The sequence below is a fragment of the Sarcophilus harrisii genome, chromosome 2, assembly GCF_902635505.1.
Source record: "Sarcophilus harrisii chromosome 2, mSarHar1.11, whole genome shotgun sequence".
Taxonomy (NCBI): domain Eukaryota; kingdom Metazoa; phylum Chordata; class Mammalia; order Dasyuromorphia; family Dasyuridae; genus Sarcophilus; species Sarcophilus harrisii.
Window position 1 is genome coordinate 241,324,163 of NC_045427.1, and position 13,449 is coordinate 241,337,611.

Below are 13,449 nucleotides of genomic sequence, written 5' to 3' on the forward strand. Positions count from 1 at the left end.
GAAGGTCTCAAAAGGCCCTTGACATTTAATCTAACGTAGTCCTTGATTCAAACATCAGGATTACACATCTCTCCACAGCATATGATTATTCTTTCTCCCATCAGATTTATACACAACACACACATACACACACATACACACACACACACACACACACACACACACACACATATACTGCTTGTTACTCAAGTATGGATCTTCTTTTTCCCAAGTTTGCATTCCTCTCCTTTCTTTCCTCAACCCTTTTCTAAACAAAGTAGCTCGAGCTCTCACTCCACCCTCCCTTCCATCCCAATTCTCTTGTCAAGGCTTGAAACTATTTTCTCCCTTTCTTACCAATTTGGGCCAGGAGCAGAATCTAGGGCAGGATAAGGAAAAAATGAATCATTCAATATGAATGGACACATACCCATGGGTAGAGGGAATAACTAGTGAAAGGAAACAGACAGGACAGTGCATGGACAGGATGAAGCAAGGAGACTTGAAGAAGGAAGTATATTTCCTTGCTATTGATCAATTCACATCAGGACAAAAAGGAGCCTTATAGGTCATCTAATTCAGACTCCTTATTTCACAGAGGAGAAAAGGGAAGCCCCAAAGTAAAAACCATGTGTCTTTCTTTCCCCATATAAAAGAATTTTTAACCAGAGAACATAAAGCCCAAAGAAAGAACGGCTTGCTCAAGATTACACAATAAGAAAGGCAAAACAAGACTAGAACTTTTGTTTTGTTTTTTGATTCCCAATCCTTCCTGACTCAACTACCTTCAGATGGAATCTTTTAATTCTAACATGCTGTCTCTCAAAAGGTTAGTGCCTACTGAGCAGCTAGCCAGTTTTGTCCTGCAGTTAGGGATCTGACGATCTGATGGGAGAAAGAATAATCATATGCTGTGGTACAGATTGTGGAGATACTTCAATGTCAAGATGAAGGTCCAGACTTGATCTTGTAAGCAATGGGGAGCCATTCAGAGATTTTTTGAGCAAAGGAAGGACATAGTCAGAAGAATACTTTAGGAAGATCAATCAATCAGCCTGTGCAGGAAAAACTGGACAGAAAACAGTCCTCCCTACACTATGTTAAAAGCAAGATGGGCAATGGCCCATTGGGGATCTCCTATCTGGGGCAGCCCTGTTATTTACCAGGTGATCCTTCTAAATTTTACCAGAACAACAGGCCAAGAGAAACAGAATCAAGACAATGAAACCCAGACATATTTGTAGGAAAGAACTTGACTCCCAGAGACCTTGATAAGTTTGCTGCCTGTGCCCCAGCTACTCAGAGAATGGGCTCACCTGATTCCCTCACACACAGGTATCTCTGGAATTTCCGCCTCTGTCTTGCCAATTGCCCCAGGCTGACCCCCCTCCCCTATCGCCCACTCCTGCATTCCATCTGCTTTCCCTGGTCATTTCCCTGGGGTCTCATCCAGTTTCCAGAAAACCCATGGCCAAGTCTATGCCAGAAGAATCCATGAGAGTCATGATAAGAGAAAGGCCAGTGGTCAGATGGAGGTGAAAGGGTGGGCCCTTCTTTGGTGGTGACAGCAGATTCTGTACCCAGGGCCCTCAGCCAAGTCCTCCTCATTTAGTGAAGGCCTCTCCCAGTCAGCTGCCCTCCCCTTCACCCATGTGGTGGGGGGACGTGCAGCACTGTCCCCAAAGCTCCGGCCAAGCTCTCCCCACTCAGTCCCAACAGCTTCAGGACAGCTGCCTTCATACCTCAGAGAGGGGAGGAGGGAAGGCTAGCACCTGCCCTGCTGACAGGCCTCCCATGCCAGAGAAGGGATTACTGGGGCAGGGCAGTTTTTCACCCCAGCCAGCCCAGCTGGCCATAGTTGCTGATCACCACCAGCAGGCTGAGCAGGGACCCAAGCCATGCTCAACACAAGGAGATGTGAGCAAGAGGAGAGATTCCTGCTACAGAAGCAGGAAAAAACAACTCCCAGGCTGCAAAGCCTTAATCAAGTGACAAAACCCCATGGAAGCTATGGGAAATTTGGGAGGAGGTTGGGGAAGAAGGTGGCTTTGTGCCAATCAGCCCTGGCCCCAGGAAGAGGAGATGCCCTTGGTCTTACCTGGCCCAGGTCGAGGGTGACATTGACTTCACTGTACTCCAAACCCCGGGAGAGTGGAGGGCTCTGCCACCATCGTTCTGTTCCATCCACTGCATTGGAGATAGGGTGAGCCTTGTTGATGTTGGCTGATGTGCAGATATCGCAGTATTGGCCCTAGGGATGAAGACAAGGGTCAGTGGGAAACCAGAAAAGGGAATTTGATTGCTGAGCAGCACTCAGGTCCCCCCACCATCAAACACCCTTCCTACTCTAAAAGTTCTGAATGGCTCTCCAAGTACCCAAAACAGGTCCCTGTGTGCATTCTTACTTTAGGAACTGACCTTTCCTACAGGAACTCAGTGAAGTAAGCAAGATAGACAATAAAGATAATGATTTGCTCTAAAGCTTACCAAAAACTTGTGTCTTACAACACTATTTTGAGTTAGTAGAATAAGTATTATGGTTTCCATTTTACAGAAAAGTTAACTGCATTTAAAAACATAATTCTGAAAGTAATAGTGTCCTCAATTATAAAATAGGGATAATAACCTCACAGGTCAATTGAGATAACATTCACAGCAAGTTGCAATCTTTTTTTTTTTAATAATTGCTTTTTATTTTTAAAATACATGCAAAGAGAGTTTCAACATTCACCCACACCAATTTATAATCTTTAAAAGAATGATATAAATACTATTATAATTATCACAGGGTCTATAGGTTTAACCAGGTCCTTAACAACAGCCAAAAAAAAAAAAAAAGATAAAGAAAATCCTAGCCCTAATTAGAATTTGGGCATAGTGAGGGCTGGGACTGTGACATTTTCTCTTAATTTCTAAATAACATAGCTAACCACAAAACCTGGCACGTGGAATTTGGGAATTTAGGACTTGTTGACTGACTGCACATTTGTCACAATGCCAAATAAATTCCCTAGAGTTAATTTTCACTTAATATGTTGATCACAATAGTTTCCCATAAATGTTTTTGGTTCATGGTCCAAGGGACAAAAAGCCCAAAGGCTACCCACTTTACTGCTGGTAAACATCCCTGCCAGCAGGGAAAAAATACCTTCAGCAGCATAAATACAAGTGTAAAGATAAAGGGGCTCAGGATGGTTTTTTGGAAAGGACACTGAGATCAGAATCTGGACCTCTCAGTTATGTGGTCTCCCAGTGCTACCCAGAGCACATCATTTCCTTCTCTCTCCCCATCTGTAAAATGAAAGGGTTTGGTTAGATGGTCACTTCTAGCTTTGTCATTCTGTGATTTCTACAAGACCAGAATTCTGGTCCGGTTTCAGATGCATTGGCCAGGTGATACCAAAAGTCAATCATTAATTCTTGCCAGAAACGAAAATGCAGGCACAGTCACTTCATGAAAACTTATCCTTCAAGTGATTGGCTTCACTCACCACGCCAGGGACCCTGGGTCGAGAACCTCAAGACTCCAAAGCAGGTTTTATGGGACATTCATTGGACATTTTCCAGTGGTAGTTAATGCTGATGCTCAGGAAATGGGCAAATAATTACCTTCTCAGAGTCTTTACCTCACTTCCTTCACCTCTATGCATGGAAAACTAAGCCTGAATCCTTACAACCCAAAAACAGTAACTCCTTAAAAGAGAGGGAAATGGTTCCGGATTGGGGGGGGGGGTACTGAGAAGATACTGTTTACTAAGGTGGATAAAACTAGTATTAATATCCATCAAGTTCCTAATCTTCAATCAGCCTTTAAAACTTCCTTGCTGCGGGAGCAATAAAGCTCTCTCCTAAAGCAAAGGGAGTGAGGATTATGGTTTCCAGAGAAACAAGAATTAAGATGTTACAATCTCAAACAAACAAACAAAAAAACCTCTTGGAAGAGGCCAAAGGAAAGTCTCGGTTTCCCTGTACTTTGCCACTGCTGTACTGTGATTGTGGTTGATAATCTCCCCCTTATCTGGCAAAAATCTACAACATGTATGGGGCCCAGGGAGGGGAGAACATCAAGCATTCAGAGTCCCATGCTATACCAGTCACTAAGCAGAGGGGTAGGGGGCTGGAGAGACCACCAAGTGCCTGGTCTCAGTCTGAGAGGTTGGAGAAAAGCAGCTCTGAGGACTTCAGCTATGAGCTAATCAACATACTGGGGTAATACATACTAAGTACCTACTGTAAGATCAGCCCCCAAGAAAAGAAACACAGGAAAAACAAAAGAAAAATAATGAAGCTGTCAGAAATGGAAGAAAGTGCTGGAAAGGACCCCAAAAGTCCTTCTAGAAACATGATATAATTGTAATGAACAAGTTTGTAGAAGACATAAGAAAAATCAGCTCAATCTTTTGGTGATGAGGTAGAAATCACAGTGTTCTTGTTACATTTGTGGATTACTTTTACTGAACTTTTTTTTAATCCTTGTTACAAGTGCAGATTTACTGGTAGGGGAACAAGGATAGGCCTTCCCCCTAGAGTCGTTCTGGATCATTTTACAGATGAGGATATGAAGATTCACTGAAGAGATGGTTCTTCTTATTGTGTATCTAATTTATATTTTAATATATTTAACATCTACTGTCATCCTGCCATCTGGGGGAGGGGGTGGGGAGGAGGGGAAAAATTGGAACAAGAGGTTTGACAATTGTCAATGCTGTAAAGTTACCCATACATATAACCTGTAAATAAAAGGCTATTATAAAAAAAAAAAAAGAGAGAGAGAGAGAGAGAGAGATGGCTCTTCCTTCAGGGAGCTCAGAGCTCCTTGAAGGCACAAAGACAGCATTGCAGCCTTTCCATGTATCCTTAGCATTTAGCACAAAGTTTGGCACATAGTAGGCATTTAATAACTGTTGAGTGGCTGACAGAAGTTCTCATTGGCTCAGAAGTTCTACATCTTTCTTGTATCATGGACATCTTTGGCATTCTGGTGAAGTGTATAGACTTCTCAGAACAGATTTTCTGCCTACATTCATAACTGAAAGAAATGCTAAATTTCAGTTAGAAGATGGTGAAAATAAAGATGTAATTTTTTTTTCCTATCCAAGCAGATTATAGGTTAAGAATCCCTGATTCTTATGTGAAAGAACAAAATAGGACAATGTGTGATTGGTCTACAACTTAGCCCTCACAGTCTAGAAGCCTAGCTGGCTCTCCAGATATAAAGATTTCCTGCAAAAACATCATCTGTCCTTCACATTTTCAGGGCAACAATCCCAAGCACTCAAGTCTTCCCTGAAAAGGGACAACCATGCAACGATTCTCAGAAGTCCAGGGAGGATAAAGTCTTGGTTTACCAGTTAGGACTATGAGAGTAAGACCAGGGAATCAGATCACCTCTTGAGCCCAGCTTCTTAAACTGTGGTTTGAAACTCCATTTGGGGTCTCATCACTCAATGTGAAGGGTGGTAAAATTATGGTTTATTATCAGTAAATGTTGGATTTGTATACCTATTACACATACAAACACATACACTCCCCCCCCCACATATATATACACACCTAGTCATGTAAAAAACTTTCAGGCAAAAAGGGGTCTCAAGTGGAAAAAAGTTTAGGAAGCCCTCCCCTAGAAGAACCTAGGTCTGACCTCGCCCACAAAAAGTACAAATAAGATGTTTTGACAAAGAGAAGTAAAACAAATAACCATAGGTATGCTCCAGATCCAGAGACAGCAGCTTCCTCTGACTCTTGTGTCTATCTCTTGAATTCTTAGGTAATAGGGGCCACAGAGAGGAAAAAAAAATATCCAAATTTCTCCCCTTCCCTCTCTGAAGAAACCAGACCCCTGAAAAGGAGAGGCAGATATTCAGAGGGAACCAGAGCCAGCAGGACTGGAAATTCAGATTAAACAAACCACATCAATCAAGTATTTAGAAGGCCCAGATCAGGTTGCAAAAATCCCTTCTACCTTCCTTCCCTATCTCACCCCCAACCATTGCTGCCACACTGTGTTAAAGGTGACTGAAGGAAAATGTAGTCTCCCCATTGTTCAAGGTATTGCCCATCAATTGTTCAAACTTTACTATGTACAAATGTATCTGGGCAGTTAAAGGAAATAAAAATCTCCCTTTTCCACCTGGGGAGATAGAATTCATACATGTAAATCAACTGTCTGATATTAACAAGTAATAGATAAAAGAGAGATCATTAGATACTGAAATAATTAAGCAAGATGGGGCTAATTTAAGTTTTGCCTTAAAGGATGGATAAAGTCGAGGAGATCCGTGGGCCACCACCAATGTAGAGAGGAGCCAAGAAAGAACCCAACAGGAATGATATCCAAAAAAGAATGGCTTTTGCCACAAGTGGCCAAAGCAAAAGGCAAGAGTTCAAAATGTCTCATCTGGGGTAACAAATGCCCCATTTCCAGCTGGAATTTAGAAGAAAGAATACTGGGATGGGGATCAGGAAATTTGGGTTCTAGTTCTTCAGACTGACTTCATGAGGTCCTTTACCTCTATATTGGATTTTCCCATGGATAAAATGGGAATAATCCCTATTCTGTCTACCACATAGAGTACTATAAGGATCAAATAAAGAGGGAGGACAAAAGAATTCCCTCTTCCTCCCCTCCAATTAATGGATGTTGAGGAAAATTTGGGGATATATGCACTAAATTTCAATAATTTCAGATAAGTCTGACGTCTTCCTGCTGCACCCCCTTCCCCACCCTCAGACTTCTTCCCACCATTCTCAGCTGCCTCCCTCCTCCCCTTCCAGCCCCTGCACATTCCCCAAGGGCCATTACGCCAGGAACATCTCAGAACTGAAGCCTTGGCTCTGCCAGAAACCGGGTTGCTGCTGCTGTAAGGAAGCAACAGTCACAGATAAGGACTTCCCCTTTGTGATTCATCGTCTTGGTGCAAAAGGATCCCAGAGCTCACTCAGCATCTGACTTCAGCTACTTCTGAAATCTTGACGTTCCTCCCATAACCCTCTGCAGCCAAACCTGCTTCCCATAGGAAACAAGGAAACCTTGCACTCAAGACCTGAGACTCTGTCCGCCCCCACCAAGTGCCCTTTCTCTGGGATCCTGCCAGGCCATCACCCCCCTCCCCATGCCACATAATTAGACTCTTTCTTGATTCTAACTGTTTTCCTCTAAGGGTCCCTCCCTGCTTGTACCCTCTCTCTATCCTACCCTCTCTCTATCCTAACCCAATCCATCCTTCAAAGTCCTATCCACTTTGAGAAACCTTTTAACTATTCTAACTCACAATAGCATCTTCCTCTGAATTCCTACATCCCTGACTCTCTGTGCCATGAGTTCTTGAGTATCATTAGAACCGGGGAAATGTGTCTAACTGTTTCATATACGCAAATTGTTGCAAACTGCTCTTCGACCCTCACAGCAGATATCACAGAAGAATGAGCTAAGGTGGAAATAAGAATAACTAGAAGCTACTCTGCCCTACCTGATAGTAGACAGTGTACTAAACTTGGGATACAGGAAGATCTGTATTCCTAACACTTACACTTTATATGAAGATGAACAAGTCATTGTTTGACATTTAAATCTTTCATACCCTGGGCATCTTCCTATCTGTCTAACCTCCTACAAGAAGCCTTGTAGTCCTGTGAGCAGTGCTTTCTCCCTGTGATCACCTTCAATTTACACTGTCCACATTTTGGAGGCACAGTATTTTACAAAAGAACCATGTTTTTGCCTTTCCCTGAACTCTTGTACTTAGCACAATGCCTGGCATGTGGAAAGCATTTATTATATGCTTGTTGACTTGCTGCTAACCTCTTTAGGACTCAGTTTTCTCATTTATGATATGAGAAGGTCCCTTCCAGGTCCAAATCTATGATCCTTTGTTCCATTTAATTTAGACTTATGGGAGCTCAAGAAGAAGCTCAAAGTGTCACCACTTAGTTATCCTCCTGTAACTTATCTGTGATATTTGTTTAATCCAAAGCTCGCTTTCCCACAGCAGGATGTCCATCTGGATCACTTCTCTGATACTGGTCAATATGAACTAACCGTCACAAATACACACAAAAACCATATAATATTTTAATATCAGCTTCATCCAGGACAGAACTAGTAAAGTAAAAGGGAGCTCAGAATATGTTTTCTCCACGTCAGATACAAAGGATACAGTGCTCTTGGTTCTCTGGAGCTAAAGACAGAAAACCTGGATTTAAATCTCAGTTAACTGCCTGGCTGACTGGACAAAAAACTTACTTTGCCTACCTGGAATATTCAGTACAGTATATAACAGGCACTTAATAAATATTTTCTAATAATAATAATAGAGGTTAGGCAATGGCATCTCAAGATCTTTCCATTGTTAAACAAAAATGAGCCTATTCTCTTTACTAGAGAGCACAGAGAATTTATTCCAGCTTTTAAATGTAATCCACCCAAAATGGATGGTCTACTATCTCCTTTCATTCATAATATGGGAGCTAGGCTGAGTACAGAAGCTTCTGACATAAAGCCAAATGTCCATAGGTCTATTTAGTTGCCCTCAAAAGCAAAGAGTCCCATTTGAACCAGGTACATGAATGACCATCAATCTCTCATCTCAAGGAGTTATTGTTTCTTTAACCCTTAAGTTTCCTCCTATTATAGGAGGAGTTCACAATTTTAAAGACTGATTTTTTTTCCCAGAACCATGATTTGCAGGTGAGAAGAAGGTAGAAAAGAACAGGCTAGAGAAACAAAAGAACACAGGAGAGGAGAAATAATACCAATTGCTTCAACAAACTTTATTTCTGCCATCTACTACCTTTGTGACTATGGAAAACTGGAATCCCCTCTGGCCTCAGTTTCCTTATGTATAAATAGGAATAATAAAATAAATGATCATTTGAGTTCCTCCTACATACAAGAGAAATATAACAAAGTAACTAAATCCTAGGAAGCCTAGAGTTTTCAGATGGCAAAACAGGAAGAAATAATCATACTTTTACATCAAACTGATTGACTATCACTGATAAAAAAAAAACTCATATCCAGGATATAGAGGAAACTGACATAGACGACCAAGAGCCATTCCCCAAAAGATAAGGGACCAAAGGAGCTGAATATTTTCAAAAGAACTGCAAATTAATACTGACCCACGATAGAGTAATTGAAATAAAAACAAACAAGGTTTCTCCACACACCAGCAAGGTGGTAAAGATGACAAATGAAATGGTAAATACTAAAGGGGGCTGTTGAAAGACAGGCACATGGGTAAACTATTAATCAAGCTGTCAATCAGTCCAATCATTCAGGAAAACAATTTGCAATTTTAGTTTTTAAAAAAGTCACTAAATTGTACCTACATTTTAATCCAGAACTCCCCACATTACCCTAAGGAAGGTAATGACAGAAAAATCTACTAGATAACCAAAACATTTACATGGCTTCTTTTTGAGTCAGGAAAGGACTAGATAAAAAAACCTGTAAATTGGGGAATACTTGAACCAACTTCATGTCTTTGCTCACATGGTTCTAATATGAATCCTAACTATATTTCACTGCCTCTAGGAAACCCTTCTTGACTATTCCAAGCTGATCACTAGATCATAGATTTAAAGCTGGAAAAAAATTTTTCCTGAGCCAATAGCACTTATTTTTTTCCCATTTAATATTATTATTATGTGAAAATGGTATGCTTTGATCTGCATTCAGACTCCCTAACTCTTTCTTTGGATGTGAACAGCATTTTCCCTCATGAGTTTTTTGGAATTGTCTTAGATCATTGTTCTGCTAAAAAGAGGTAAGTCAATCATAGTTGATCATCATACAACATTGTTGTTAGTATGTACAATGTTCTGAATCTGCTTACTTTACTTAGTATCAATTCATGTAAATCTTGCCATGTATTTCTTAAATCTGCCTGCCAAATTTTTCTCCTTTTCCCCCCTCTACTCCCCTCTCCAAGACATCAAGCATTCTGAAATAGGCTAAACATACTTCCATAGATAGAAGAGATCTTAAGAGGCCATTCAGTTCAATTATCTCATTTTACTTATGAGGAAACAATTCCAGAAAGGTTGCCCAGGGTCACACAGGTAAGTAATTGAGACAGGATTTGAACCCATCCTCTGCCTCCAGAGACAGTATTCTTTCTGGTAGACTATGATACCTCTGCTGTCTCTCTTCTCTGAACCTTTGACATCCCTAAAGGTCTGTATTACACAGGCATAATCATAACCAAGAAAGAAGTATTTGCAGATTAATTAGTGGAATGTTATTGCTCTGCTCCATGAGCAAAGCAGGATTGCAGTAGTTCAAAAGAAACACGAGACAGGCAAATTTAGAAATATTTCAACTCCAAATGTTTGTATGTACTATTTGTACCCAAACTGAGGTAGAGCCTTCTGAGCTCCTATTGGTCTGATCAGCCACAGCTGCACACAATGTACCTTGACCCGAATATAGTGATGTCATTTGGTCCTCTTTGAGAATGAAGAGCTACCAAGGAAGAATAAATAAGAAGCATTCAAAGAAACAAGGATTTGTACAAATTAATGCAGAACGAAATAAGTAGAACCAGAATAATATACTCAATGACAACAATATGAATGAAAAAAATAACTAAACAAACAATAAAAGGAAACCATATTAGAACAGTAATTGTAATAATAAATCTTGGTCTGGACAAGAGATAATGAAACCTAGTTTCCTCCTCTAAGAAGTTGGGACCTACAGTAGCAGAATGTTGTAGATACTGTCAAATGAGGAGACTAGAAGCTATTTTTACTTGTTTCTCTTCAGTACAACTGAGGGATCAGATGTCCAGAAATAACTGTGATATAAAAATAAAAATAAAAATAATTTTTAAAGTAAAAGATAAGAAAAAGTGAAGAAAATTTTTTTTCCTTTTTCTGACTTCTTCTTTGTTGGAAAAGAAAAGTTCTGTCCTCACTTATGCTGCCCCTTCCTCCAACAGCCCTAGAATTAATTCCTAGAACAGAGACTGACTAATATATATTGAGAAAAACCAGGGTTATTGGAGTCAGAGATTCTGGTTTCAATCCCTGTTTTGCCACTTGCTACCTGTGTAATCGCAGACAAAATCACTTTCCCTCTCTGGGCTTTGTTTTCTCATCCAGAAAATGAGACTGAATCAGAGTATCTGTGATGTGCCTTGTCCCATGAAACTATATACCCTGACCATCCCAGCTCACGGTGGATTGCTTTCCTCAGAACTCCTAATACTCCCAAGATGTTAAATATCCATATAGTTTCATGAGATTCCTTCTACTATCTCTAAGGACAGGAATCCCAGAGTTTCTCCCCAAGAGTAAGGGAAAAGCTAAGGAGATGAAACATTTATGGACCCCTCTTTGTCTCTTCCAGAGTATCTTATCATAGAGTTCATTAGTTTCTCACAGCACAACTGTTAACTGTGTACATGCCATTGAACACAAAATGTAAACTCTCTGAGAACAGTAACTCATTTTATTGTTTGGATCCTTAATGCTCAGCTTAATAAGTATTTAAATGTTTTTGAATGGCTAAATGATCAGTGGCTATTGATCAGTAGCCAATAACCTTAAATTGTAGTATTATTACTTGGGATAATACCACATGGCATATTTAGGAAAAGATAAAGATTTTAAACATCAAATACATTATCCTTGGTCAAGGAGAAGAAGAATGAGGGAAATGACTAGCTGGTGAAGACACAATCTCTATGGGCCTCAACTTTTTCACTTGGCTTAAAAAATAAAAAGCTTACAGCTCTCTTATAGCTCCAAATCCTGATGATCATACCAAGAACAGAAAGGGGAAAGCTAGGGAGGCTCATCTTTGAGTGACTCAACCCTGTGCAGGACCATGGATTCAGGGCTAGAAGAAACCTCAGAGGTCATTTGGTCTAACTCCTTCATTTTATAGATGAGGAAATTGAGTCTTACAGAGGTGAGTAACTTGCTCAAGCTATGACAGATAAGTGGCAGAAGTGGATTTGAACTCAGATCCTGAGACTCAAAATCCAGTACATTCTACCACACTGGTGTGCACATTCATGAGACTCTGGGATGTAAAGCTCAAAGTGACCTTACATGTCATCTGGTCTAAGTTTCTCATTTTACAGATGAGGCTAAGTGGCTTGTCCAGGGGCACACAGTAAGTGGCTGAGTAACCCAGTTATCCTAACTCCAATTCTGGCTCTATCAGCTAATCACACTGACTCTCCCTATTCAATTCACCAGTCACTGCTAGGCAATGGGGTAAAGAGATTAAAAAGGAAGCAGGCCTATGGTTAAAAAGCCTATCTCTACTAGATCAGAAGGAGATAGGAAGATGCACACAATACTTAACAAAAGTAAAAAGGAAAGTACTTCTAAGAAATTTTGAGAAAATAATACAAATAACAGGAGGAATCAAAAAATGCCTCATGAACAAAGTAGCACTTGAGTTGAGCTAGGAAAGAAGGTCAGGATTTTAAGAGGACCAAGATAGAAAAGGGAGGTATTTTTCAGAGAGGTGAAAGAAAGACAGAACATCCAGAGGAGGAAAAGAGTCTTTTCCCCTAATCCAGCTCTCTATCCAACTTTCTAGAGTTAGGCCCTTTGAAAATGATAAATGCTTCCATTATCCCTCTCTGATGCCAGAAGTATCTACTAATCCCAAACCACTCTTCCAGAAGAGAAGGATTGGGGGGCAACAGTAGGATGCTGAAGTTTTAATTTTCCATTTCATTTGCTACTCAAAAGCAGGATGATGGAAGAAGAGAAAGGGTGTGAGAAGAGAGAACTTCAGGACAATCGCTGGCCAAAGAGCCCTCGAGGAGAGATCTTGGTGGCTCTACTCCCAGATTCCCCCACACTCCTTCATGCCGGGGAAAACTAAAGATTCCAGGCCAGATCCTAGTTCTCCCGGGTTTTGCATGGAAGGAGGAAGCCTCGGTCTAAGCCCAGAAAGCAGCCGTCTCAGCCTCTGCCCAGTATCAAAAAAGACTAGCGTCCCAAGGCTTCTCGGGTCCCCCCCGTCTATGCCCTGGCTTCCAGTGAGGCCGGATTGATTTTGGAGAGATTAAGAGTTTTTAGTTTGCTTGGCGAAATCAGCCTCCAAAAGTTCTCACCCTCATGTCTTGCAGGGGAAGTTTTTAAGTTTTAACTTAATCCCTGCGCAAACGTTAGCCCATTTTAACTAGGGAGATAACCGCTCTCCTCGCTGCTTCTGAATTTGGAGCACTCTCCAAGATTCCAGCTAGAGGTGGAAAGTCAAGTGGTTTCTGCATTTCCCCCAGGCTCAGCCCCTTTGGACTTAAAAGGACAGCACCACCGGCACCCCCTTTCCCAAGGATCGGCGTCACCCGGAGCAGCAGCCTTTCCCCAAGCCTCAAAGACTTGGAACTCAGCGGCCTTTTAATCTGTTCCCAGGATCAGCCGACCGAGATTCCCTGCAACAGGTTCCTCCACCGAGTCCGGGATTTAACCCTTTCCGCCTCCCTTCTCCACTTCTTGGGA

General features: G+C 41.2%; 1 protein-coding gene across 1 annotated transcript in view; it reads right to left on the reverse strand.

Moving 5' to 3' along the window:
• Positions 1 to 13,449, reverse strand: part of LAMA5 (laminin subunit alpha 5) — a 115,327-nt gene that overhangs the window by 100,806 nt on the left and 1,072 nt on the right. The window contains exon 2 of the mRNA XM_031951721.1: positions 2,078 to 2,230. Coding sequence (XP_031807581.1) covers positions 2,078 to 2,230 — 153 coding nt within the window. The remainder of the gene's footprint in view (positions 1 to 2,077; positions 2,231 to 13,449) is intronic.